The following is a 25,313-nucleotide window of genomic DNA, read 5'->3' as shown; positions in this document are numbered from 1 at the left end:
GAAGTCTGGGATTTTTTTTTTTTTTTTCAAATCCTGTTTGCTGTACTGTGTAGGGTTTAAGACATTTTGTTAAACACAAATGTTTTGATACATTGTGTAAGTGAATTGGGCATATTAGGAGACTTCCTTCATTACCAGAGAATGTATCCTTCCATTCTGTAGCCAGTTAGTGAGCATCCGGCATCCTCATTCTATGTTAACTGAACTTGCATAGTCTGAAATCTAAAGCTGCCTTTCACTTGTGATGGTGGGACCTTGCAGCTGTTGGCTCTCAGCAGCAGACCTTACAATGGAAAGTGAAGAATACCATGTCCAATTGAAGTTACAAAGGAAAATTGAATATGCAAGCTGTTTAGCTGGAATTTCTAAAAACATCTCAGTAAGAGAGTAATAGGCACAGACAAATCTATTGTTGAACCTCAGTTACTAACGTTGAGCATCATGATTCAGAGTAATTCTCAAATTATTATAAAAACCACCAATGTCAAATTTGAATAGAAATGTGTCATGATTGGCTTAAACTTTGTAAACATACAGGCTACATATAAAATGAAGTTGAATTTAAAATTAATATACTCACAAATTTGAGGCCAGATGTCTATTTTATTTGAATTATCTGTGAGAAAAACTGCCGAAAAAGAGATTTGGGAGCCACTAAATGATGTGAAGAAGAATGGACAGGATTTAGCCACTGATTAGATACTGAGAAAAGGAGGAGGTCTCTGGGAGAACTGGCCTTTCTGATTGGGGAAGCCAGCAGTGTTTTTACAACCCTACAACATACGGGAGTGTGTTCATGGGATGTTGATGTTGAGGGAGGGAATAAGCATGTTTGTACTTATTGCAAGGTAAGAATATCATAGCTTGAACAGTTTCATCAGCTGTTCAGTCAGCAGGTGAGAGCTAAGCATAAAGACATGAATAACATTTGATCTTCACCCTCATAGTACTGAGTCTAATGGAGGATTTTAAAACAAATGGTATTTTTGTCACAGGAGTATGAAAAGAGTAAGTGCTACCACTCTTCCTTGCTGTTTCCTGAAGCCTGCCTCTGCCTTAGGCCATTTGTCCTTTTTCTGGAACACTCCCTGTTGTCTGGGTTGCTGGATCACCTCCTTCAGGTCTTTGTCCAAATATTATCTTCCCTGTGAGACCCTCCCTGGCCACCCTATTTAAAACTGCCGGGTTAAAAGGGGGGTGGGTGGGCTGAATCGACTTGTGTACACTGTTAATGCTGTGTGTAAGATAGACAACTGATGAGAACCTACTGTGGGGCACAGGGGATTACTCAATGCTCTGCGGTGACCTGAGTGGGAAGGAAATCCAAAAAAGAGGGGATATGTGTAAACATACAGCTGATGTACAAAAGCTACATCGCTTTGCTACAGCATAAACTAGCATAACATTGTAAAGCAAGTATACTCCAATAGAAATTAATTAAATAAAAATTGCTCGGTTAAGTCTGCTGTCCACTCCCACTCCCTCTCACCTCATTCTTGCACATCCAACCCCCTAATCTTGGTTTTCTTCCATAGTGTTTACCACCATTTAAAATACAATGTACTTTCTCTATTCATTTGGTTTGTTGTCTCCCTCTCCACTTGCATGTCAGCTCTTTGGGGACATAAAACGGGGAGCTGTCTGTTTTGTCCTCTACTGTATGTTTAGTGGCCAGAGTAGTGGTGGGCTGGTGTGTGTGTGGGTGTTAGTTGCTCGGTGGTGACCAACTCATTGCGGGCCCATGGACTGTACCCCATCAGGCTCCTCTGTGCATGGAATTCTCCAGGCAAGAATACTGGAATGGGTTGCCATTTCCTTCTCTTATCTATATATTATGTAATTGTTGTATTCTAGTGAATGGCTTGATTCAGGAGTATGCCGTGGAAGCATTAAAGAGTTGATGCCACGATACTATTGGACAATCTAAACAAATTATGTCAAAACTAAAATTGCTCTCCTAAATATGCATGGTCAATTAAAAACAACTCTTTTCTAGCAGGTTACCTCTCTCAGCAGCCTGGGGGTGGGTACCTGCCCCCTAACTTAGGGTAGAGTGGCATGGACTCTCTTTTCCCTATGTCATAGAATCAGTCTTAAGGTATTGATCCAGCACATGGATGCTCAATAAATATTTGTTAAATGAATGGGTGAGTTTGAAGATTGGATACCTATTAATCGTCTTTACTATGTCTGATATCAGCGCCTCTCAAGGTGTGGTACCAGATCTTTGCTGGTCTGCAAACTGTTACTGGTATGCAGTGAGATAAGTAAAGAAATTGGGATTTAAGATTTAGGAACTTTATTGCAATTTGACATCTTCATGATAGTTTTTATTTTATTTTACAAAAGCATTAGGCTAGAACAGATTGGGGGCAAAAAGCTCATCCTTCACTCTAGATAGTTTGAGAAGAACTGTCATAGATTGCTCTGGGGCTTCTGTGGGTCACTTGTTTATGTTCTTTAAGTATATTTAAAACTTCCCCTTGAGGATAGTCCTGTATTAACTGTAGGCACCCTTGTAAACTGAGGTTATTCTCTAGAGAAGGACAGTTGGCAGGTTTCTCTCCTTTACTAATAGAATGTCAACTCTTACCTGCTCTTCTGATACCTAGAGCATGTGGGTTTTTCCTCAATGGACAGACTTATGTCTCATTTTGTCTTAAAATGGTGCAGTCGTTTATGGGTTTGGCTTTTTTGCCTAGATTTTTTTAAAAGTTTTTAAAAATAACTATTGAGATTTAATAATCTACAGTGAAATTCACCATTTTACAATTCAGTGAATTTTTAGTAAATTTACCAAGTTGCACAACCATCACTACAATCAAGTTTTATAGCATTTCCATCACCCCACAAAGATCTCTGCACATTTGCAGTCGTTCCATATTCCCGCTCTAGTCCCAGGCAACTGTTAATTTACATTCTGTCTCTAAAGATGAAATGATCTTTTCTGGACATTTTATGTAAATTGAATCTTATGGTCTGTATGTGGCTTCTATCATTTAGCATCCTGTGTTTGAGTTTCATCCATGTTGTTGCATGGATCAGTCTTCTGTTCCTTGTTACTGATGAGTAACATTGCATTGTATGGATATACCATATTTTATGTATTCTCCATGTTTTCACTAATTGATGGACATTTGAATTCTTTCTAGTTTTTAATACTGCTGTGAACATTTACATGCAAGCCCTTGTGTGCACCTGTATTTTCATTCTTAGGTAGATACCCACGGAATGGAATTGCTGGCTCATATGGTAAATTTATGTCTAATTTTTAAAAGGAAACTGCCAAATGGTTGATCAAACTGGATGTACCATTTTACATTTCTACCAACATATATGAGAGTTCCTGTTTATCCACTTTGGCAGCATTTGTTACCATGTGTCTCTCTGATTATAGCCATTCTAGTGGGTATATAGTGTATTTCCCTGGTTTTAATTTGCCTTTCTCTTACAACTAATGACACTGAGCATCTTTTCTTTGATGCTTATTTTCCTTGTAAATCTTGTTTGTAAAATGTCTTCAAACCTTTTGCCTGTTTTTCAGTTGAGTTGTCTTTTCGCTATTGAGTTAGAAGGGTTTTTTGGTATATTCTGGATATAAGTCCTTCATCAGATAGGATATATGATTTGCAAATATTTCCTATGGTCTTCCTTCTGACAGTGACCTGCTTAGGTTAACAGTCACTGTTGGCGTATTGTGTGGGCGTGTGTGTGCTAAGTTGCTTCAGTCGTGTCTGATTCTGGGTGACCCTATGGACTGCAGCCCACCGGGCTCCCCTGTCCATGGATTCTCCAAGCAAGTGGAACTAGTCAGATAAAGAAACTGCCACACTGTAGCTTGCCTGAATTCAGGGATGTACAGTTGACACTGTTAAGTGTAGACTGTGATTCCTAAAGAGAACTATACGCAGATGGTAGACTATCAATAGTTAGAAAGTAAATGAAGTACTGTACGGGACTTTGTATGGGACAAGTATGGCTTTGACTATTTCTAACTATACTTACTCCTGCTTAAAATCTGCAAAGAGTGTGTCTAGGAATGACATTTTAGGAAAAATATTCTGGGATTTCCAGTTTGGGAGGAAAAGAAATAAATGGATGGAAACATTTTAAGTAACATAGTAGAACTATCCTGGTAAATGTTATGATTTCATTTAGGAGTTTCTTGCATTATGATCAGAAGAATGTGAACCTTTCATAGACTGAATAGAAGTCATCAAGTGAACTTTATACCTGATCTTTAAAGATACGATTACATAGAATAGAACTTCCATCTAAGGCTTTTTGGAAACATGGTGAACTTCTTTTGCTGTGGCTTGGTAGGAAATCCAGCACATGCACCTCTTGTATCCCTGCCTCCGTTCCCCACCTGGGATAGTATAGTATGCTTGGGAATTGTAGTTTCAATTTCTTTAGCCAGTTATAAAATGTTTCACCAAAAAAGTCCTTTTGGTTCTTTGGTTCCCCTACCCCCTGCTGCCCTGCAAATTTTAAAAGTTAAAATAAATATCATATAACATGAGATTTATCATTGTGAGGTTGTATAATTTGGTAGATTTTAGTCTATTCATAATGTTACGCCAGCATCACCACTGTCTAATTCCAGAGCATTTCCATCACCCTCATAAGAAACACTTTACCTGAAATGGGTCACTTCAGTTCTCTCCTTTCCCAAGCCCCTGACAACCACTAATCTGCTTTATATCTCTGTGGATTTACACATTCTGGATATTTCATGTAAATGGAATCAGGTAATACATGATCTTTTATGTCTGACTTCTTTCATTTAGTTTAATGTTTTTAAGGTTCATCCATGTTGTAGCATGTATTAGTATTTTATTCTTTATGGTCAAATAATATTCCTTTGGATGTGTGCACCACATTTTGTTTATCTGGGGTATTTGCACTTTTTGGCTATCATGCATAATGCTGCTACTGTGAACATTTATGTACTGTGTGTGTGTGTGAACATGTTTTCTGTCCTCTTGGGAGTATACATAGGATTTTGAAACTGCTGGGTTATATGGTAACTCTATGTTTAACTTTTTGAGGAGCTGCCAAATTGTTTTCCACAATGACTGTACCATTTTACTTTTCCTTACTTCAGTGTGAGGATTCTAGTTTCCACATCCTTGCCAACACCCATTGTAAGTTTTCTCCCCTCTTTTAAAAGTTATACCCATCCTGGTGGGTGTGAAGTGGTATCTCATTGTGGTTTTGATTTGTATTTCTCTAATGACTAATGATATTATATTCATGTGCTTATTGATCACTTTTATATCTTTGGAGAAAATGTCAGTCAAGTCCTTTACTCATTTTTAAATTTAGTTATTTTGTCTTTTTATTGTTTAGCTGTAAGCATCACTCCTTTGGTTTTTGGTGTCTCAAAAATAGTTCTGGATTTTTATTGTTGAGCTTAGACTTGTAACACAGATCCACCCTTGAAAATTCATCCAAGGCTAGCTGCTGTTTATAAGTATGATGATAACTGGGCAAACACTGATTTCCGTGTCTGATCGGTAGGGAATTTTCTTTATTTGCCTTGAAAGATATGTTCAAAAGTATAATTTGATAGAGTATCATCACTTTGTTACAGCTGTAATTTGAACTAGTCTTATCAGCAAATTAATGATAGACTGATAAAATATCTTCGGTCAGTACTGTTATTGGTGTTCACTGGAAGTGTTTAAGCTGAATCTGGACAACTGCTATTGGTTTATTTTAGAAGAAAATCATGTGTACTGAAGAAAGTTGAATTAGATGTTATTTGGAATTCTTTCCAGCTCTGTGATTCTGTTTTTTTGGTCTCAAGCTGAAATTTATCCCAGTGAAATGGTTTGAAAAATATTGTATCTTATTTTCATTGTTGCACAAAGTTAAATTCTAATGATAGTGTAGATTTATACTTTGAAAACAGAAGAAAAGTGTTATTGTACTTCACTGTTTTTTAATATTTAAATTGTTTTACCTTGTACTTGAAATACTTTGCTGTCCTTCACTTCTAAAGAATGTTTGTTTCTTCTTACAGATTAGCGAGACACCTACAAAAAGAGGCCCAAGCTCAACACAATAATTCTGAATTCACAGAAGAACAAAAGGTACCATAAAATAATCTCTAGATACATCAGATTCCAAGTGAAAAAGGGTCTGTCTTTTGAGTCCATTAAGCAAAAACAAACAACAAAAGCCATTATACTTAAGTACAAAGAATGATACTGATTATGCTTTACTGGTCATTAAGTAATCAGAGATATCACATGATTCACATGCAGTGAATTTCTCACTTAATGAATTTCTTTTCTCAGTCATTTAGACTTTAACTTTAGTGGAGACCATCCATTCTTTGGTTGGGAGGAGGGGGAACCAGAAACTGGAGTGGGATTGTGAGTAATTGCATCCCACCTCTTAACTCTGAACTCCCTTAACTCTTTCTCCACCTCCTCTCAAAACAGACAAAAACCAAACAACCACCCCTGAAAAAAATTAGTTCACGTCAAAAATTTGGCATGAGTCCATCACCAAAATAAATGCATAAAGTTTCAAAATGTTTCAAGAGTGTCCTTTCTCCTTGAATTAAAATTTTAATGTGTCGAGTTGATTCCCTGTACTGCTGAAGACTATGAAAAATGGGTTATTTTACGAAGCTTTACTTTAACAGAATGAGAAGAAATGGGAGGAAACAATCCATATTTTCTCCTAGCTCAAGGGGTCCAATGTTAAGTCAGATTTTAATCTCTTAGATAATGAAGAAAATTAATGTCAATTTTCCTCTTATTAAGAAAAAACATTGTGAAAACTATGGCAACTTAATTTGCTTTTATCCTTTTTTTGTACAGAGTGGGAATGACTCTTTGAACACTTCTTAGGCTTATACTCATTTGATTCTTCTTTATAAGAGTTTGAAAAGAAAAAACTCCCAAAGATTAGGGTCAGTCATATTTCTTACACAGGTTAGTATGTTTGCATTTAAAACTGTTTAGAGTCTGTGTTATCTAACATATCTTTATTTTGTATTTTAAAAAGAAATAGCACTTTTAAAATTTAAAAGTGTAGTTTTCTTTTTTCCGTAATAATTGCTAGTATCGATGATAGATAGATGGCATCACCAACTCAATGGACATGAGTTTGAGTAAACTCCGGGAGTTGGTGATGGACAGGGAGGCCTGGTGTGCTGCAGTCCCTGGGATGGCAGAGTCAGTTATGAGCATTATGAGCAACTGAACTGACTGATGATAGATTTAGGAAACTTAGGATTTTAGCCCAGGAAAATAATTAGGTCAGAGGAAATATTTGGTTTGCAAAAGGAAAGGGAAAAGGACTATATGCTTTATCACGTCCAAGATTTGTGATATCTGTCTAGGAATGACTAGGATGTGATCAGCTGACATCACAGAATCAAAGGTTAAAACATCTACATTTTGAAACAATCTTAACTATCTGAATATGTAACTTTAACAGCTAACAAAGCATGTCATGAATATGGAATCAAAATGAAAGCTTTGGAAATTAAAAAGTTTGACAGCCATGTTTTAATCACCTGTTTGCCTCGAGTTACTTATATGCCTCATCTTCAACATCTACTGCTTAGGTATAGGATCTAATATGAACTCAAATATAAAGTGATTTGACCTAAAACATACTACAGTTTTTTAAAATGTTATCAAGAAATGAGCTTTGGCATTTGATGATGATTAGACTAATGAGACAAAATCAGCTTTTTCTTAATTTTCTTTAACTTCCTGAGGCTTAAGCTGGGTGTTTGATAATGCTGTTTGTTTAATCTTTAACTTATACCTGTTTATAGTAGGTGCCCAGCTGATTTCTTTTCAGCTTACACAGATCCACCCCTCCATGAGGCCCAGGAGGCAGCATGACCTAGAGAAATGAGCCTGAGATCTGAAGTGAGAAGACTTGGTCTTGAACCCTGGCTCTGTCTCTGGGCCTTAAATCCCTTGTGTACGAAGTGAGGGATGAGATGACCGTAAATGATCTTGAAAACCATCTCTAAATCTTCAAATGACCTCTGCCTTTGAGGTAGTCTGCTCCTCCTCCTTTTCTGGAGACCTGATTTCTGAGGTATTTAATATTTAAAAACCTGCCTAGGAGGCATATGTGGCTGCCATTTGTGTCTCCAGAGAGAGCTTGTGCCTGCCTGCCTATTCCTTGGGCTTGGGAGAAAGACCTGCCCCCATCCCCCATTACTCTGTACTACATTATGAATACAAGGCAAGTCAAGGCATTTAAAAATTTAACTTTCCTCAAAAATACAGATAAAACATTCACAGTGGGCAAAAAACGTCACTTTGGCATATAGGCTTATTTAATGTCACGTAAGGAAAAAGTTCTACAGTTTGTTGTGACTGTGTGGATCACAACTGTGGAACATTCTTAAAGAGATGGGAATACCAGAGCACCTGACCTGCCTCCTGAGAAATGTGTATGCAGGTCAAGAAGCAACCATTAGAACTGTACATGGAACAACAGACTGGTTCCAAATTGGGAAAAGAGTACATCAAGGCTGTATATTGTCACCCTGCTTGTTTAACTTATATGCAGAGTACATCATGAGAAACGCTGGACTGGATAAAGCACGAGCTGGAATCAAGATTGCCGGGGGAAATATCAATAACCTCAGATAAGCGGATGACACCAACCACCCTTATGACAGAAAGCGAAGAGGAACTCAAGAGCCTCTTGATGACAATGAAAGAGGAGATTGAAAAAGCTGGCTTAAAACTCAACATTCAAAAAATGAAGATCAGGGCATCCGGTCCCATCACCTCATGGCAAATAGGTGAGGAAACAGTGGAAACAGTGACAGACTTTCTTTTCCTGGGCTCCCAAATCACTGCAGATGGTGACTGCAGCCATGAAATGAAAAGACACTTGCTCCTTGGAAGAAAAGCTGTGACCAACCTAGACAGCATGTTAAAAAGCAGAGACATTACTTTGCCAACAACTGTCCATTTGGTCAAAGGTATGGTTTTTCCAATAGTCATGTGTGGATGTGAGAGTTGTGCTATGAAGAAAGCTGAGCACGGAAGAATTGATGCTTTTGAACTGTGGTGTTGGAGAAGACTCTTGAGAATCCCTTGGACTGCAAGGAGATCCAACCAGTCCATCCTAAAGGAAATCAATCCTGAATATTCATTGGAAGGACTGATGCTGAAGCTGAAACTCCAATACTTTGGCCACCTGATGTGAAGAAATGACTCATTGGAATAGACCCTGATGCTGGGAAAGATTGAAGGTGGGAGGAGAAGGGGATGACAGAGGATGAGATGGTTGGATGGCATCACTGACTTGATGGACATGAGTTTAAGCAAGCTCCGGGAGTTGGTGATGAACAGGGAAGCCTGGCATGCTGCAGTCCATGGGATGGCAGAGTTGGACACGACTGAGTGACTGAACTAACTGAACTGAAGGAAAAAGTCAGAGACTCCAAGTTAATAAATGAGTAGAAAACAAAGATTTCCCAGACATTATCTGGAGAACATTGACTCAGAAAAATTAATAGATGTTATATCAACAGAGTTTGTGACTTTTCAGGGCTTTTAACATGCTAATGTGTATGTTGGATATTTAAAGAGTTGGGTAATGGAGTATTTCTTAAATTTGTTTGCTTTTGGAAGCCTCCCTCCTCTTCTGTTTATAATATTTCATTGGGTCTAAAGAACATGTTATGGGAAATTTTGAAACCGACTCTTAGGTCTGCAGAATTACTTGAATGCCAGACCTGACATGTAAGCCAAAGGAGAAGAAACTCGATTGTGTTTCCTTAAAAGAGAAAAACAGAGAATGTTCTTTACATTAGTTTATACAAAACTATTCTATATGTTTTCTATTTTGAATTATATTCTTTGTGCTTTTACTATTTTAAATGTATTTGTAGCAGTGACAGATTTTAGAATTATGCCAACCATTCAACAATTTGTAGAACTTTAAAAGAAGATTTTTTTAAAAACCACCATATTTCTTTTTTTTTTTTTTTCATTTATTTTTATTAGTTGGAGGCTAATTACTTTACAATATTGTAGTGGTTTTTGCCATACATTGACATGAATCAGCCATGGATTTACATGTGTTCCCCATCCCAATCCCCCCTCCCGCCTCCCTCCCGGTCCCATCCCTCTAGGTCTTCCCAGTGCACCAGCCCTGAGCACTTGTCTCATGCATCCAACCTGGGCTGGTGGTCTGTTTCACCCTTGATAGTATACTTGTTTCAGTGCTGTTTTCTCAGAACATCCCACCCTCGCCTTCTCCCACAGAGGCCCAAAGTCTGTTCTGTACCTCTGTGTCTCTTTTTCTGTTTTGCATATTGGGTTATCGTTACCATCTTTTTAAATTCCATATGTATGCGTTAGTGTACTGTATTGGTCTTTATCTTCCTGGCTTACTTCATTCTGTATAATGGGCTCCAGTTTCATCCATCTCATTAGAACTGATTCAAATGAATTCTTTTTAATGGCTGAGTAATATTCTATGGTGTATATGTACCACAGCTTCCTTATCCATTCGTCTGCTGATGGGCATCTAGGTTGCTTCCATGTCCTGGCTATTATAAACAGTGCTGCGATGAACATTGGGGTGCACGTGTCTCTTTCAGATCCGGTTTCCTCAGTGTGTATGCCAAGAAGTGGTATTGCTGGGTCATATGGCAGTTCTATTTCCAGTTTTTTAAGGAGTCTCCACACTGTTCTCCATAGTGGCTGTACAAGTTTGCATTCCCACCAACAGTGTAAGAGGGTTCCCTTTTCTCCACACCCTCTCCAGCATTTATTGCTTGTAGACTTTTGGATAGCAGCCATCCTGACTGGCGTGTAATGGTACCTCATTGTGGTTTTGATTTGCATTTCTCTGATAATGAGTGATGTTGAGCATCTTTTCATGTGTTTGTTAGCCATCTGTAAGTCTTCTTTGGAGAAATGTCTGTTTAGTTCTTTGGCCCATTTTTTGATTGGGTCATTTATTTGTCTGGAATTGAGCTGCAGGAGCTGCTTGTATATTTTTGAGATTAATCCTTTGTCTGTTTCTTCGTTTGCTATTGTTTTCTCCCATTTTGAAGGCTGTCTTTTCACCTTGCTTATAGTTTCCTTTGTTGTGCAAAAGCTTTTAAGTTTCATTAGGTCCCATTTGTTTATTTTTGCTTTTATTTCCAGTATTCTGGGAGGTGGGTCATAGAGGATCCTGCTGTGATTTATGTCGGAGAGTGTTTTGCCTATATTCTCCTCTAGGAGTTTTATAGTTTCTGGTCTTACATTTAGATCTTTAATCCATTTTGAGTTTATTTTTGTGTATGGTGTTAGAAGGTGTTCTAGTTTCGTTCTTTTACAGGTGGTTGACCAGTTTTCCCAGCACCACTTGTTAAAGAGGTTGTCTTTTTTCCATTGTATATCCTTGCCTCCTTTGTCGAAGATAAGTAAAAACCACCATATTTCTAAAGTACTTTCTTTATGAAACCTTTTACTGTTGGCTCACAGTAATATTTCAAAACTCTTTGGTGAATAAATGCTTTGTTAGATCTTAGATTATTGTTATTTATTTATATTATTATTTTAAGATGAGAGGAATCATTTTTTTAGAGAGTAACTTATATACTTCTCATTATTTATTTTAAATGTGAAGAACTCTAAAGCCACACCACTGATCTCTCTTAACTTTATTAGTTGTGGTAGAAAATCTTCATATGGATTTTCTATTCATAATCTCAAAGATTTCTGGTGGAAAATAAGAAAGTTTATAATTCTTATTTGATCCTCCCTCATGATCAGTTGACTTAGCTTTCATTTCATTTCTTAATAGTTTTGTCATTATAACAACTGGGTTTAGTCGCCAAAAAATAGCTGCCAAAAGCTTTCATTCCATTAAATTCCCTACTTTGGTGTAGTAGATTTTCTCATGTAAGTTTCTGGACAGAATAGAACATCCTGTCTCATGATGCTTAGAAAGTTTTTCCCTGTTTTGAATCAGATTTCGTGGTGATGAGAATTCCAGCACTATATGCTTGTTTTATATTTTACAGGTCTCCCTTTCCACTGCCTCCTCCCTTGTTTCCTTTCCTCTCTGCCTCCCCCCAGCTAGAAGAGAGATGAAAGGCTGTCTGAATCTAAAAAATAGTCTGGATTGAGATTATACTCCTTAAACTCTGTGTATTTTTGTAAACTATTTTTTCCTTAATATGTTTTGGCAAAATTACTGTAGCTCTTTAATTGTTAACTGCTTTTTTTCCTTTAATAGCTCTTTTGGAGTTAACCATTCCCCTAGCTAATGACAAAGTAAAACAGCCAGTATTCTGAAAATGACAACATTTTCCACTTATATATCATGTTAGACATATGTAATTAATTTGAATGAAATGCTAATTATTTAAATTTTTCTAAAATTAAGTTCACTTTCCTTGAATGCTTAGTCTTTATGTATATTAGTCAGGATTTATGTTCTGTGCTTCTTAATAATTTTTCTGAACCATTTCTTTCTAAGAAAGGTGGAATAATGACAGTAGCAAGCACTTGATTTTGACGTCAATAAATGCTACATGTTTTAAAAGTCATTGCTGTGGCTGAAAAATGATAGTGTTTCACTCTTTTTTTAATACTGATGTTGGGTGTGGTCCCTTAAAATAGTTATGAATAATGCCTATTGGTATTTTGCCATAGTTTCAATAGACTCTGTAAAAAACTGTTGCTTCTTAACTTGAAGAAATGTTTAAATTTAAAATAGGTTATTAGTGGACTTATAGTTGTTAAACTAGAATATATTTTACCTGAAATGTTAAAAACATCAAGTGGATTGTATAGTAAAGAAGGAAAAGTAGTTAACTAATATTTTTAAAGACTTAACTCATTGATACATGTCCCTTAATACAGACAGCCCTTTTTCAAAACCATTTTTCCAAAAGAACATAAGTGTGACCAAATGGTATTAAAATAAGTGTATTGCTTTGTTGTATATGTTGCTATTGTATTGAAGACATTGATGTCCAGGACAAGTTACTTAACTTCTCTTTGGTTTTCACATCTTATCGATGTGAAATGGTTTTATCTAGTGCATAGCGCTATAGTCAGGATTAAATGAATCAATGTGGGTAAATCTAGGAGAGTCTGTCACTTAGTAAGTGCTCAATAGGTTTTAGCCATTACTAACTATATTAAAAATCATTTACTAGTTTTGTCAGATTTGAGTGGTTTATATGAACACCACTGATTTAGGGATATTAGATTTTATATAGAAAAGATTGTTGCTGGTGCCCCTCCAACAGCTGTTTCAGAGGGTAAATAAATCTGTATCTTGAATCCTTTTACAGAAATTATATTAAATATAGTATTTAAATATAAAATTTCAGAATAAAATTGGATATTTTCTAAACTCACATTAAGATTAAAGGAAATTTTAAAGATTGTGGAAATAGTTAAATATTGTTACTAGTTCCTTGACCAAGAGTCATATCTTTTGCTCAGTAGTAGTTTATTTATTTTTGAAAATTTTTTATTGATGTATACTTGATTTACAATGTTGTGTTAGCTTCTGGTGCACACCCAAGTGATTCAGTTATACATATATATACATATTCTTTTTCACTTTCTTTTCCATTATGGTTTGTTGTACGAGTGAATACAGTTCCTTGTGCTATACAGTAGGACTTTATTGTTTATCTGTGTTATATAAAGTACTTTGTGTCTGCTAATCTGTGCTCCTAATTTATCCCTTCCCCTTTCCCCTTTGGTAACTGTAAGCTTGTTTTCTTTGTCTGTGAGTCTGCTTCTGTTTCATAAATAAGTTCATTTCTGTCATACTGTAGATTCCAAATGCGAGTGATATCATATAGTATTTGTTTATTCTCTTCTGACTTACTTCACTTGGTATGATAATCTCTAGGTCTGTCCATGTTGCTGCAAATGGCATTTCATTCTTTTTTATGGCTGAGTAGTATTCCTGTGTGTGTGTGTGTGTGTGTGTGTGTGTATTTTTTATCCATTCATCTGTCAGTGGACATTTATTTACCTTACTTCATGTCTTGGCTATTATGTAAGTGCTGCTATGAACATTGAGGTGCATGTGTCTTTTCAAATTATAGTTTTCTCTAGATATGTGCTTGGGGGTGGGATTGCTGGATCATATGGCAACCCTATTTTTAGTTTTTTAAGGAACCTCTGTACTGTTTCCATAGTGGCTGCACCAATTTGCATTCCCACCTGCAGTGTAAGAGGGTTCCCTTTTCTCCGTACCCTCTCTAGCATTTGTTATTTGTAGAATTAGTGTTTTATTTTGTGAATTGCTATCCCAGCTATATAAAGCCTGAATGATAATTGCCTAGCCCTCACTAGCCTGAGTGCCAGTGTTACTCTTCTTTGCTCCTCATTTATCTCCCAAAAAAAATTGACATAAGAGGAAACCACCAAATCTAATTGACTGAACTTTTGCAGGTCATCAGTATGTGTAGAAAAACATCACTTTTCCCCAGAATATTGTATTGTGAAGGCATTGCAAATGTTGTACATATATACTTCATTTTTATGGTCAGGGTTTATTTCTAACAGAAAGTTAAGAAATTTTTTTTTGAAAAGATTTCTAAGTCTTGCTTGTCATAATTTAGCTGCCTGCTCTTGTGTATATTTGTTTTTTTGGTCTCCTTCTTTTCAATTCAACCCTAGTCTTTCACGTTCTTTTTCTGACTACTGATTACCTGGTCAGTTGAAATAACCTGATCTAACCGTTAGTCTTTGCCCTTCTCTCCTTTACCCTAGGGACACGGTTATCACAACAGTTTTCTTAAAGGGTAAATCTGATAGCTATTCTTCTGTCCAAAAACTATCTGTGTAATTTATTGCTAAAGTAATAACAGATTCATTCCTCAGCTAGTCATAGAAGGTCCCCTTCATAATAACCACCACCCCCAACCCCTGCAACGCACACACATTTCACATTTCAAACCTATCTCCCTATTTTCAGTTCAGGACTGAACTATGACGTTTTTCCAAGTTCTTTAGTTTTAGAAATCCTCCCAGTCACTGGGGCTTGATTCCTAATTTTGATTCCTGTCCTATTTCTTCAGGGCATATTAGCACTTACTTTGCTGACACCTGTAAACCAAGTTCCTCTGTTTTATGTTAGAGTGATTTTGTATGTGTCTTACATGTTTAATAGAAACATGAGCTTATTAAAGGCAAGGACTATGCCCTGTCATTTATATCTGTTTGATAACTATGATCTGACTATAAAGTTTGCCACCATTTATCACAAGTATTGATTTTGCTTAGCACTGCTGATACATTTAATTGAACAAGTTAAGATTGAACTTGAGTCAGCATTAAATTATACCATTGTGTTAACTTTCAGATATTTTTTTAGTGAATATCAGGCCTTATGGAGAAGAAGAGAAGGCAAAGCTTGGAGAGAAGATGTTTGAAGTCCTTTTCATTGCCCTTTAAGTCATATAGAAAGCTATCATCAAAGCAAATGATTTAAAATCGGTTGTGGCACGTTAGACCAGGAGTGAATATATGCTCACCTTCTTTGCATGTTCCCAGCCCTTTGCCTCCTGTTTTTCATCTCCAGAGTCTGCAAGATGCTAAAAAGAAATAGAATTTAACCTAACTTTTAAAATCATAGATTGCTTATCAATAAAAAATTAACTCGATTTTTGGCAACTAACAGTTATAATGTATTTGGTATTTATAACTTTTTCTTTTTCCTACAGAAAACCATAGGCAAAATTGCAACATGCTTGGAATTACGAAGTGCAGCTTTACAGGTAAATAGATTCCCCTTCTCTCAACTTCTTAATATAAGGAAAAGGAATTAGTATCAATTATTCTGATAAAATGTTAGGCATTCATGTCAAAAGCAGTATAGTCTCAAAAGGATTTTTTAACAATAAGAATTCATGGATTAAACTCCTATTAAAAGATCTATTAGTTCAAGTTATATAAACTATAAAAATAAAAGATATGGCTTCAATTTTTTTCTTCAATATTTTTAGTCAGAATGTTCCAAAAAAACAAAAACTAATTTGGAATTTTTAATTTTTCTTTTTTAACCTTGAAAGCAAGAAATGGATTCTTTTATTTTGGCTACTTTTTGAATATTTTGTCAGTCATAATAAAAGACATAGGGTGCAGTGAAGTCTTTGTATTAAAAATATGTAATTTGCATATTTTAAATTCAGTCCACACAGTCCCAGGAAGAATTTAAACTGGAAGATCTGAAGAAGCTAGAACCAAGTAAGCTTTATTTCATATTTTTTATTGATACTGCTTTAGAAAAATGTTTACATTATTATGGATATTAAGATTATTTAGCAGAGATGCTAATTTGAGTCTTTTCTGTTTCTATTTAATCCTATGTAATTTTTCATGCTTTTGTAATTCCTATAATATTTTTAGTAATTATTGTCTGGTTCATCTTGTGTGCTCAGCCGTGTCTGACTCTTTGCAACCCCACGGACTGTAACCTACTAGATTCCCCTGTCCGTGTAGTTTTCCACACAAGAATACTGGAGTGGGTTGCCATTTCCTATTCCAGGGTACCTTCCCAAACAAGGGATCAAACCTGCATCTCCTGCATTGGCAGGTGGACTCATTACCCCTGCTACCTGGGAAGCCCTCTCACCTTCATTACAGAATGTGAAAAATTATTTGACTCTATGTTGTACCTCACCTATCTATTTTAGCCTGTTTTATTCAGTTTAATAAGACTACAATTAAATTACTTTAGTAAACATTTACAGTAGATTCTACTGGAAAGTATAAAGTTATAGTCATTGATGCCTATTTGTAATGAATGTCATTGAAACCTGCAGTCCCGCTGTTTGAACTGCTCTATAAAATATTTCCTTATTGTCCCCATTTTCCTTCCTAAATTTTTTTTTTCTTAAGTAAACAATTCCTTCAGATATTTTGGTGGTTAGGATGTGCTAGATGAAGCTTTTTTGCTGGTTCAGATGAATGTTCTCTTAGAGGAAATGTTTGAAATATAGGCAAGGGCGCAAGTATTGAATATCACCACAGTCAATTTTAGGACATTTTTTATCACCCCATAAAGAAACCCTGTATCCATTAGCATTCACTCATTTCCCTCTAGCCTCCCCTGATTCCCAGCCCGAGGCAACCACTAATCTACTTTTTGTCTCTATAAATTTGCCTATTCTGAACATTTCATATAAATGGAATCATACAATAATTGGTCCCTTGTAAGTGCCTGTATATCAGATTATTTTAAGAAAAACACATTTGTGCTCAGTCACTCAGTCATGTCCGACTCTTTTGTGACCCCCATGGACTGTAGCCCACCAGGCTCCTCTGTCCATGGAATTTTCCAGGCAAGAATAGTGGAGTGGGTTGTCATTTTCTCCTCCAGTGAATCTTCCCAACGCAGGGATCGAACCCACATCTCTTGTGTCTCCTGCATTGGCAGGTGGGTTCTTTTAAAAAAAGATTTCAGCTGCATTGAGGATGTCTGAGTTATATTATGTTTCTGAAGAAAATTAGAAATGTTCAATTTTAAATGATAAGAATAATTAGGATTTGGGATCCTCCTTTAGTAACTGTTTTCCATCTCTTTTTAATTTGTTTCCAAATAAAACTTAAAAATATGTAGGTTGGATGCATGAGACAAGAGCTTGGGCCTGGTGCACCGGGAAGACCCAGAGGGATCGGGTAGAGAGGGAGGTGGGAGGGGGGGATTGGGATGGGGAATACATGTAAATCCACAGCTGATTCATGTCAATGTATGACAAAAATCACTACAATATTGTAGAGTAATTAGCCTCCAACTAATAAAAAAATAAATGGGAAAAAAATATGTAGGTTCACTGTAAAGACTGTAAACACTTATAATCAGATGTTTATTATCTCTTTCCATGGACACACTTGATTTTTCCTCCTCTTGCCTCATAGACTCTCTTGTTGGTAATAATGATCACCATTTTTTAGAGTAGCAGGAATGTGCCAAACACTCAGATAAATAGTCTCAACCACATTTTGCTGACACTTGCCCCTGATTTTACAGCTTGTAAATGCTAGAACTGGGTTGAGTTTGAAGTGATCTCAGAGCCTACATTTCTACCATTACACTCTGTTATTAATACTTATAATCATGTAGTATTGACATCAGTCCTTGTTATCATGATTCTTCAGGTCAAACTCCTGAGAGATTATTGACCCATGTATTTGTGGAAGATGGAACTGAAATCTACATTTGTTTTCTGATTTGTTTGTTTTTATGACTTGGGGTGGGAATAGAGAGGAAAGAGTGTAATTTGGATTTGTTTTTAATTATATTTTGATTTTATATAAAGTTTCTCATTTGGACTTCTCCCTTCCTGGTACTTACTGTATTTTTAGATGATTTTAATTTGCTTCTTGCCTCTTAACTTTAAATGTGTATGTTGTATCTCAGTAGGCTATGCCCTGTAATTAAGTTTGAATTTATAAAATCTAGGTGCTTGTTTTGAGTTAATTATTTTATCAGAATTAAACATTTTCAATAAATTGGTATTTGACTATATTTCAGATTAAGTGTTCTTAGTCAACCTGGCCTCTGCCTCTTCTAATAATGTAAGGAAGGGAAAATTAACAAATGACTGTATCTTTCAACTTGTTGGTCTTAGTTGGTTTATTTTGCTAATATATTTTTCCTTCAAGATTTTTAAAATCTCTTTGTAATCCTATCTGAAATTCATACTAAAGCTAAGATCTTGAAAGTAATAGTTATTTAATTTTCTTATGTTAATCCTTAGTAATACACTACTTCTTACTCAAACATATCCTCCTATTACCACCCCATAAACTGTAAACTTCCCTTCCATTAATTAAACTTTCAAGGCCCCAAAGAAATCTCACCTTGCCCTGAAAGCGTCCTCTTCTCTCCTTAGCAGTAATTAGACTCTGTCTCATGTTCTTTATAGGAGCACTTTTTATAGCCACTGTCATAGTCTGCCCTGTACTATTCTCACTAATATTTGTTTATTCTCTCAAGAATATTGTGAATAGCCTTTGTATTTTCCCCACAGAGCCTCAGTCAATGCTTTGCCTATAGTATGACTCGGCAAATTTTTAAATTAAATAGAGTTAAATGTCTACAGGGAGTTGTTTCCCATAATTTAAAATAAACTTTCAGATGGGAAGCACTTGCTCATTTTTCCTACCACAAAAATGAAAATTAGCTACAAAGAAAAAAAAAAGAAATACATTTGGGGTGTGTGTGTGTGATTTTTAATGTCAGATTCAAGAGGGTGGCAGGCCATGCTCCATGAGAGTAGGCTGGGAGTGCTGAGTTCTCACCAGTAGAGAGTATACCATCAAGTCAACATTCAGTGGGCCTGTATGCATTATTTCTACTGAATGAACCAGTTAGTCCCCAATCGTGGTGGACTCCACACTCATGATCACCCCTTCCATGAAATTATAAACTAGCTTTTCCTCTTCTCTACAACCTCCAAAAATACCAAGATTCATATTAGAAGAAAAATCCTATGTTAAGTTTATGTAGAATCTTATTTTAAAAGGACAATTAGAATCCCTGTTATTCCCCAGTTGGTGAAAATGGAAGCCCATCCTACAATTACAGAAAGTGAGAAAGGTGCTGTTATTTTTCTTTCAAAATTATTCATACAAGTTAAATATCTGATATACTCTATACTTGTAAATACAAAATAAAGAAGAGGCTATTATGCCAAAACAGACATTTCCTTTTCAAAACTTTGATACCTAAGAAAAGAAAATACTGTTTAATTCTTCTATTATAATACAAATTCAGGATATTCTTAGTAAGTTATATGATTTTCAGCTGTTTTATTGACCTTTTGTTTATATTTTAAGGATTGACTTTTTCCTTTTTGCTATCAAAATGTGGTCATTGCTGATATAAATATGCATAATCTTGTCACCCATTTCCCATTCTCAGCATCTAGCACAATACTGTGTGATTATTTGATATTTGAGTTGAATGAATAGTTTACTCACAATAAACAGTCAAGCACCAAGTTTAGAGATGATATTCTTAAAATTTGAAAAATAGTCCTTCTTAGTGAGATCTAAAATAATAGGATTCTAGTCAGCCAGATAGGAATAACTATGGAGAGAATAAATTACCATATAATAATGTAGACTTTTACTTGAATGGTACTTTAAGTGTTCCTATGAAATGTCATATATTATGTTGTTAAATTTAATTCTCTCAACAGTCTGTGAAGAAAGGTAGAATATGATTTTGGAACTGGGGAAGCCAAGATTCACAGTAGTTACATGAATGCTCAAGTCATTAACATCATGGGAGGGCTAAGATCTGATTCAGATCTTTTGCCACTTGTCCTTTGCTTCTCAGACTTCAGCTTTGTGGTCCTTTCCGTTCCTTGAACAAACTCCTGCTGCAGAGCCTTTGTTGTTGCTCTGGCTTGTTCTCTAATATTTGGAGAGCCCTTGCCCAGAGCTGCTTGTGGACATTTCTTCTCATCCAGGTCATTCATGGCTCAAACGTCTTCTAATAATTCAGGTTTGAGCAGCCTACCCTGTTCACTTCAGCTGAAGTAATCCCTCTACTCCGCTGACACACGCATCCTCTGGGTCCTTCAGTCACAGTCTTAACATCATTGTGTTCATTTTGTGGCTTGTTATTGTCTGCTTTTCCTGACTAGGGTCTAAGATCCGTATGAGGGTGAGAACCTTGTGTCTTGATCACTGCCATATCTTAGAACTCAGTGCACATTTGTTGAGAAGAAGAAAGAGAGAGGAAGAAGGAGGGTAGGAGTTGGAAGGAGAGAGAGAATAAGAATGAGTGAAAATATAGACACAAGTCTCAGATTTCTCTCCCTGAAGGGCTTAGTAGCAGTGTATATATTAGAAGTATGATAAACACATTTGACTCCTGTGGGAGTAAGGTATGTAATTGCAACCTGTACTCAGGGATTTCCTTTTTGAGGATGACAACATCCATACCTATTTCAGCTCCAAAGTGCAGGACTCCAAAACTAGAATGAGTAAGTTGAGTATAAACTCACAGAAACATTTTGGATCGTACAATTAATGCCATTACTTTACCTTCATATAACTGCAGGTAGATACTGGCAATCCATAAGAACAGATATGAAGCACCTCTCCAAATGTAGGTGGAATTGTAGAGCATCTCTCTTGTTAAGTTTCCTTGCCTGGATATAGTCACTGACCACAACCATAATACAGGAGGTTGTAATATAGGAGATTGTTTGAAGACTTCTCTTGAGGATAAATCCCTCTTTGTGTTTGTGTATGCATATATATGAAGAAGAAAATGGCAACCCACTCCAGTTTTCTTATCTGGAGAATCCCATGAACAGAGGATCCTGGCAGGCTACAATATCCAAGGGGACTCAAAGAGTCAGATGCAACTGAGTATGCAAGAGCCTGTATGTAAGCATATATGTACATATATATTACATATGTATAATAAACTATGGTAAAAGTATATGAGAATTATAACCTCACTACTATAAACTTTACCAGTTTTGTGGAGTTGAGGGGAAGACTAATCAAGACATAGAATAAGATAGGCTCATATCCCTCTCATTGGTCATCTTTGACACCAATCTTTTAATTAAAGTACTCCAGGGAGGAGTTGTCTTTCTCAGGTGCCCCATGTCTCACCTAGGATTTTGTACAGAGAACTATTTTGGAGTTCATTTCCCATAAGCACTCTGAGACTCTGGAAGTTACCTTCCTTGGAGTTCTGACAGTACTCTGAAATTACTGGTGCTTGGAGTGTGGATATTTTCATTTTGCTAAGATATTCAATGGACAAGTGCATTGTGGCTTTGGATGATATGATTGGGAATTTTTAAAGTATTAATAGACACCCCTGTGGCTGAGCGGTAAAGAATCTGCCTGCAATGCAGGAGACATGGGTTCGATCCCTGGGTCTGGAAGATCCTCTTCAACCCACTCCAGTGTTCTTGCTGGGGAAAATCCCATGGACAGAGGAGCCCGGTGGGCTGTGGTCCATAGGGTCACTAAGAATCAGACACGACTGAGCGATTGAACACACACACACACACACACACACAAACACACACATGTATACACTCATATTAATAGGCATGGTAAAATTGACTAAAATCAGTCACTTACAATAAATTTTTTTATTCTGATTCATGACATAATTCATGTGTCTTTCTCTTTTTATTCTAGTCCTAAAGAATATTCTTACATATAATAAAGAATTCCCATTTGATGTTCAGCCTGTCCCTTTAAGGTAAAATAAATTAGCACCAGTATTTGTCTTCTTATTTTATCATCTTATTTTATACCTATTTTTCAGATATTTCTGGATGTATCATATCAATGTTGGTATCATTGATATCATTAATCCAACATATTAACATTTTATGTCAGCATTTTTTATATCAACATTTTACCTGGGAAATGAGTAGCTGTTTGGCTTCTCTCATATATTTGGTTTTGTAGCTCACTGTTTTTTCTGTCCTTTTGCATGTAGAAGAATTTTAGCACCTGGTGAAGAAGAGAATTTGGAATTTGAAGAAGATGAAGAAGAGTGTGGTGCTGGAGCAGGGTCTCCTGATTCCTTTCCTGCCAGAGTTCCCGGTAGGTATCAGTTGTTAAAAATATCCATGGCTTAATTCACAGTCAAAGTTTTTGGAACTTACTTTAGTATTTGCTGGTGGGAGTAAAACCTCTCCAGGGTGCATGTCCATTTTAGGCAAAATTTTATGGTCATGTTATAGGCAGTAACTGTTTTATAAGTATAGCCTGGAATTATCTTACTATCTGTGTTGGGATCCCAAAGAGCACCCTCAGGTTCCGAGTTCACTAGGGGGCCTCACTCAGCATGTTGCTGTACTCACAGCTGTGCTTTATCCCAGAAAAAGAATTACAGGCTCAAAACCAGCCAAGGGAAATGTATGTGAGTGAAGTCCAGAGGAAACCAGGTGCAAGCTTCCAGGAGTCCTCTTCCAGTGGAGTCACACAGCTTGCACTTGATTCCTCTAGTGGCAAATTCTAACAACACAGGTGAAATGTCCCTTATGGAAGTGGGAAGCATATAAGAGACTACGCCCAGAGCTGTTACATAGTCACCTTCTGCCTAGCACTGACCAAAATTCCAGACTCCCAGAAGGAAAGCAGATAATTCAGCATAAACCATATTGTTTATAAAAAGGATATAGGCATAGTGACCATTCTTATCAGGGGTAGTAGCAACCCTCCCCAAATCCAGATTCCCAGATGCTAGTCAGGGGCTGACCTCTTAGTCAGACCTTTGTAAGAGTGACCATCTCAAACCTGCTATGTTAACTCTTTTTCGGTTCAGTATCAAATTTGCTCATTAAAAACTGGACCCAGGGAGAATTGCTACTGAGCAAATGCCTTTGTCTTCCCATCTGTTTTAAAGAAAGCAAATAGTGGTGAAGCTTTTTGTTTACAGCTGATCTTCCCTGCCTGTCAATAACCTAAGCAGGCATGCTGGATAAGTTTCTTATTTCTCCCATCACTGTTTTACTCTGTTCTGTTCTTATACAGCACACAGTTTTCATTTCTGGTCAGTTAGTTCACTTTAGTGTAATATGCTGATATATTGTGATGTATTTTAGAATAGACTCCAGAAGCTTTAAAATACAGCTAGATACAATTTATGTGTTATCCTGATAACTTTCTTGGTCACAAAAGTACAGGCAGACCTTGGTAACAGGTTTAGTTCCAGATGACAATAAGGTGAGTATTGCAAGAAAGTGAGTCACACGAATTTTTTGGTTTCCCAGTGCATGTAAAAGTTACATGTACAGTAGTCTGTTAAGTGTGTGATAAGCATTATGTCTAAAATTTTTTTTGTATTTCATTATATTTTTTGTTGAAGTATAGTTGATTTATAGTATTTCAGGTGCACAGCAAGGTGATGCACATATATTATTTTTCAGATTATTTTCCCTTATAGGTTATTACAAGAAATTGACTGTAGTTCCCTGTGCTGTAAAAAACACTTTATTGCTAAAAAATGCTAACCATCATCTGAGCCTTCAGCTAGTCATAATCTTCTTGCTGTTAGAGGGTCTTGTGTTGATGGCTGCTGACATCAGGGTGCTGGTTGCTGAAGGTTGGAGCAGCCGTGGCAACTTTTTAAACTAAGACAGCAGTGAGGTTTGCCACCTAGGTTGACTCTTCCTTTCACAGTTTCTCTGTAGCATGCAGTGCTATTTAATAGCATTTCACCCATTGTAGAACTTCTTTCAAAATCGGAGTCAGTTCTCAAGTCTTGCCACCGTTTATCCACTAACTCTGCATAACATTCTAAATTTTTTGTTGTCATTTTAATAGTCTTCATGGCATCCTTACCAGGAGTAGATTGCATCTTGAGAAAACACTTTCTTTGTTCCTCTATATAAAGCAATTCCTCATCTGTTAAAGTTTTAGGAAATTGGAACAATCCAGTCACATCTTCAGGGTCCACATCTTATTCTAGTTCTCTTGTTATTTCCACTACATCTGCAATTAATAATAGTAAGATCAGAGATCACAGGTCGTTAGTCACTGTAACAAATATAAAAATAATGAAAAGGTTTGAAATATTGCAAGAATTATCAAAATGTGACACCGAGCCATGAGGTGAACAAATGCTGTTAGAAAAATGGCACCAGTAGACTTGCTTGACACACGGTTACCACAAATGTTCAGTTTGTAAAAAATGCAACATCTGTAAAGTGCAATAAAGTAATGTAATAATAATAGTAATATTCCAGTGTTTATTATGCCCCTTGGGGTGGAGGCTTTATGGGGTTGAAGCAACGTAGGTTGAACCAACAGACACTGGGCTTGAGTCTAATCTTAGTACATTACCAGTTGCACCTGTTCTGTTTCTTTTTTTTTTAATTTTTATTATTTATGTATTTGGCTGTGCCGGGTCTTAGTTGCAGCATGAAGGATCTTTAGTTGTGGCATGCAAACTCTTAGTTTTGGCATGTGAACTCTTAGTTCCCTGACCAGGGATCAAACCTGCCCCCCCACCCCCACCCCCACCCCGCATTGGGACAGAGGAGCCTTAAACAATAGACCACCAGAGAAGTCCCAGTTGCACCTATTCTTAAACCAGTCTGAACTTCAATTTCTCTTTTATTTATAAAATGAGTTGATAATCATACCTATCTCATAAGGTTCCTGTGAAGATTAAATAAGGTACTGCATATAAAGCTTTTAGCCTAGTCCCTGTCATATACTGAATGTTAGTGAGGTGGTTATTCTCATCATCATCACCTTACAATGGAGGTAACAAGACTACACTATAGGATTACTGGGAAAATTACTGTATATGGTAGCTATTATTGTTAATAATGTGTC

General features: G+C 36.5%; 1 protein-coding gene across 1 annotated transcript in view; it reads left to right on the top strand.

The window, feature by feature from the left end:
- Positions 1-25,313, top strand: part of AIDA (axin interactor, dorsalization associated) — a 49,023-nt gene that overhangs the window by 1,839 nt on the left and 21,871 nt on the right. The window contains exons 2-6 of the mRNA XM_061160102.1: positions 6,029-6,098; positions 15,698-15,751; positions 16,166-16,220; positions 22,158-22,221; positions 22,465-22,571. Of these exons, the coding sequence (XP_061016085.1) occupies positions 6,029-6,098; positions 15,698-15,751; positions 16,166-16,220; positions 22,158-22,221; positions 22,465-22,571 (350 nt within the window). The remainder of the gene's footprint in view (positions 1-6,028; positions 6,099-15,697; positions 15,752-16,165; positions 16,221-22,157; positions 22,222-22,464; positions 22,572-25,313) is intronic.

The sequence above is a fragment of the Dama dama genome, chromosome 14 (genome assembly GCF_033118175.1).
Source record: "Dama dama isolate Ldn47 chromosome 14, ASM3311817v1, whole genome shotgun sequence".
In the NCBI taxonomy this organism is placed as follows: domain Eukaryota; kingdom Metazoa; phylum Chordata; class Mammalia; order Artiodactyla; family Cervidae; genus Dama; species Dama dama.
This window is presented reverse-complemented; position numbering and strand designations above follow the sequence as displayed.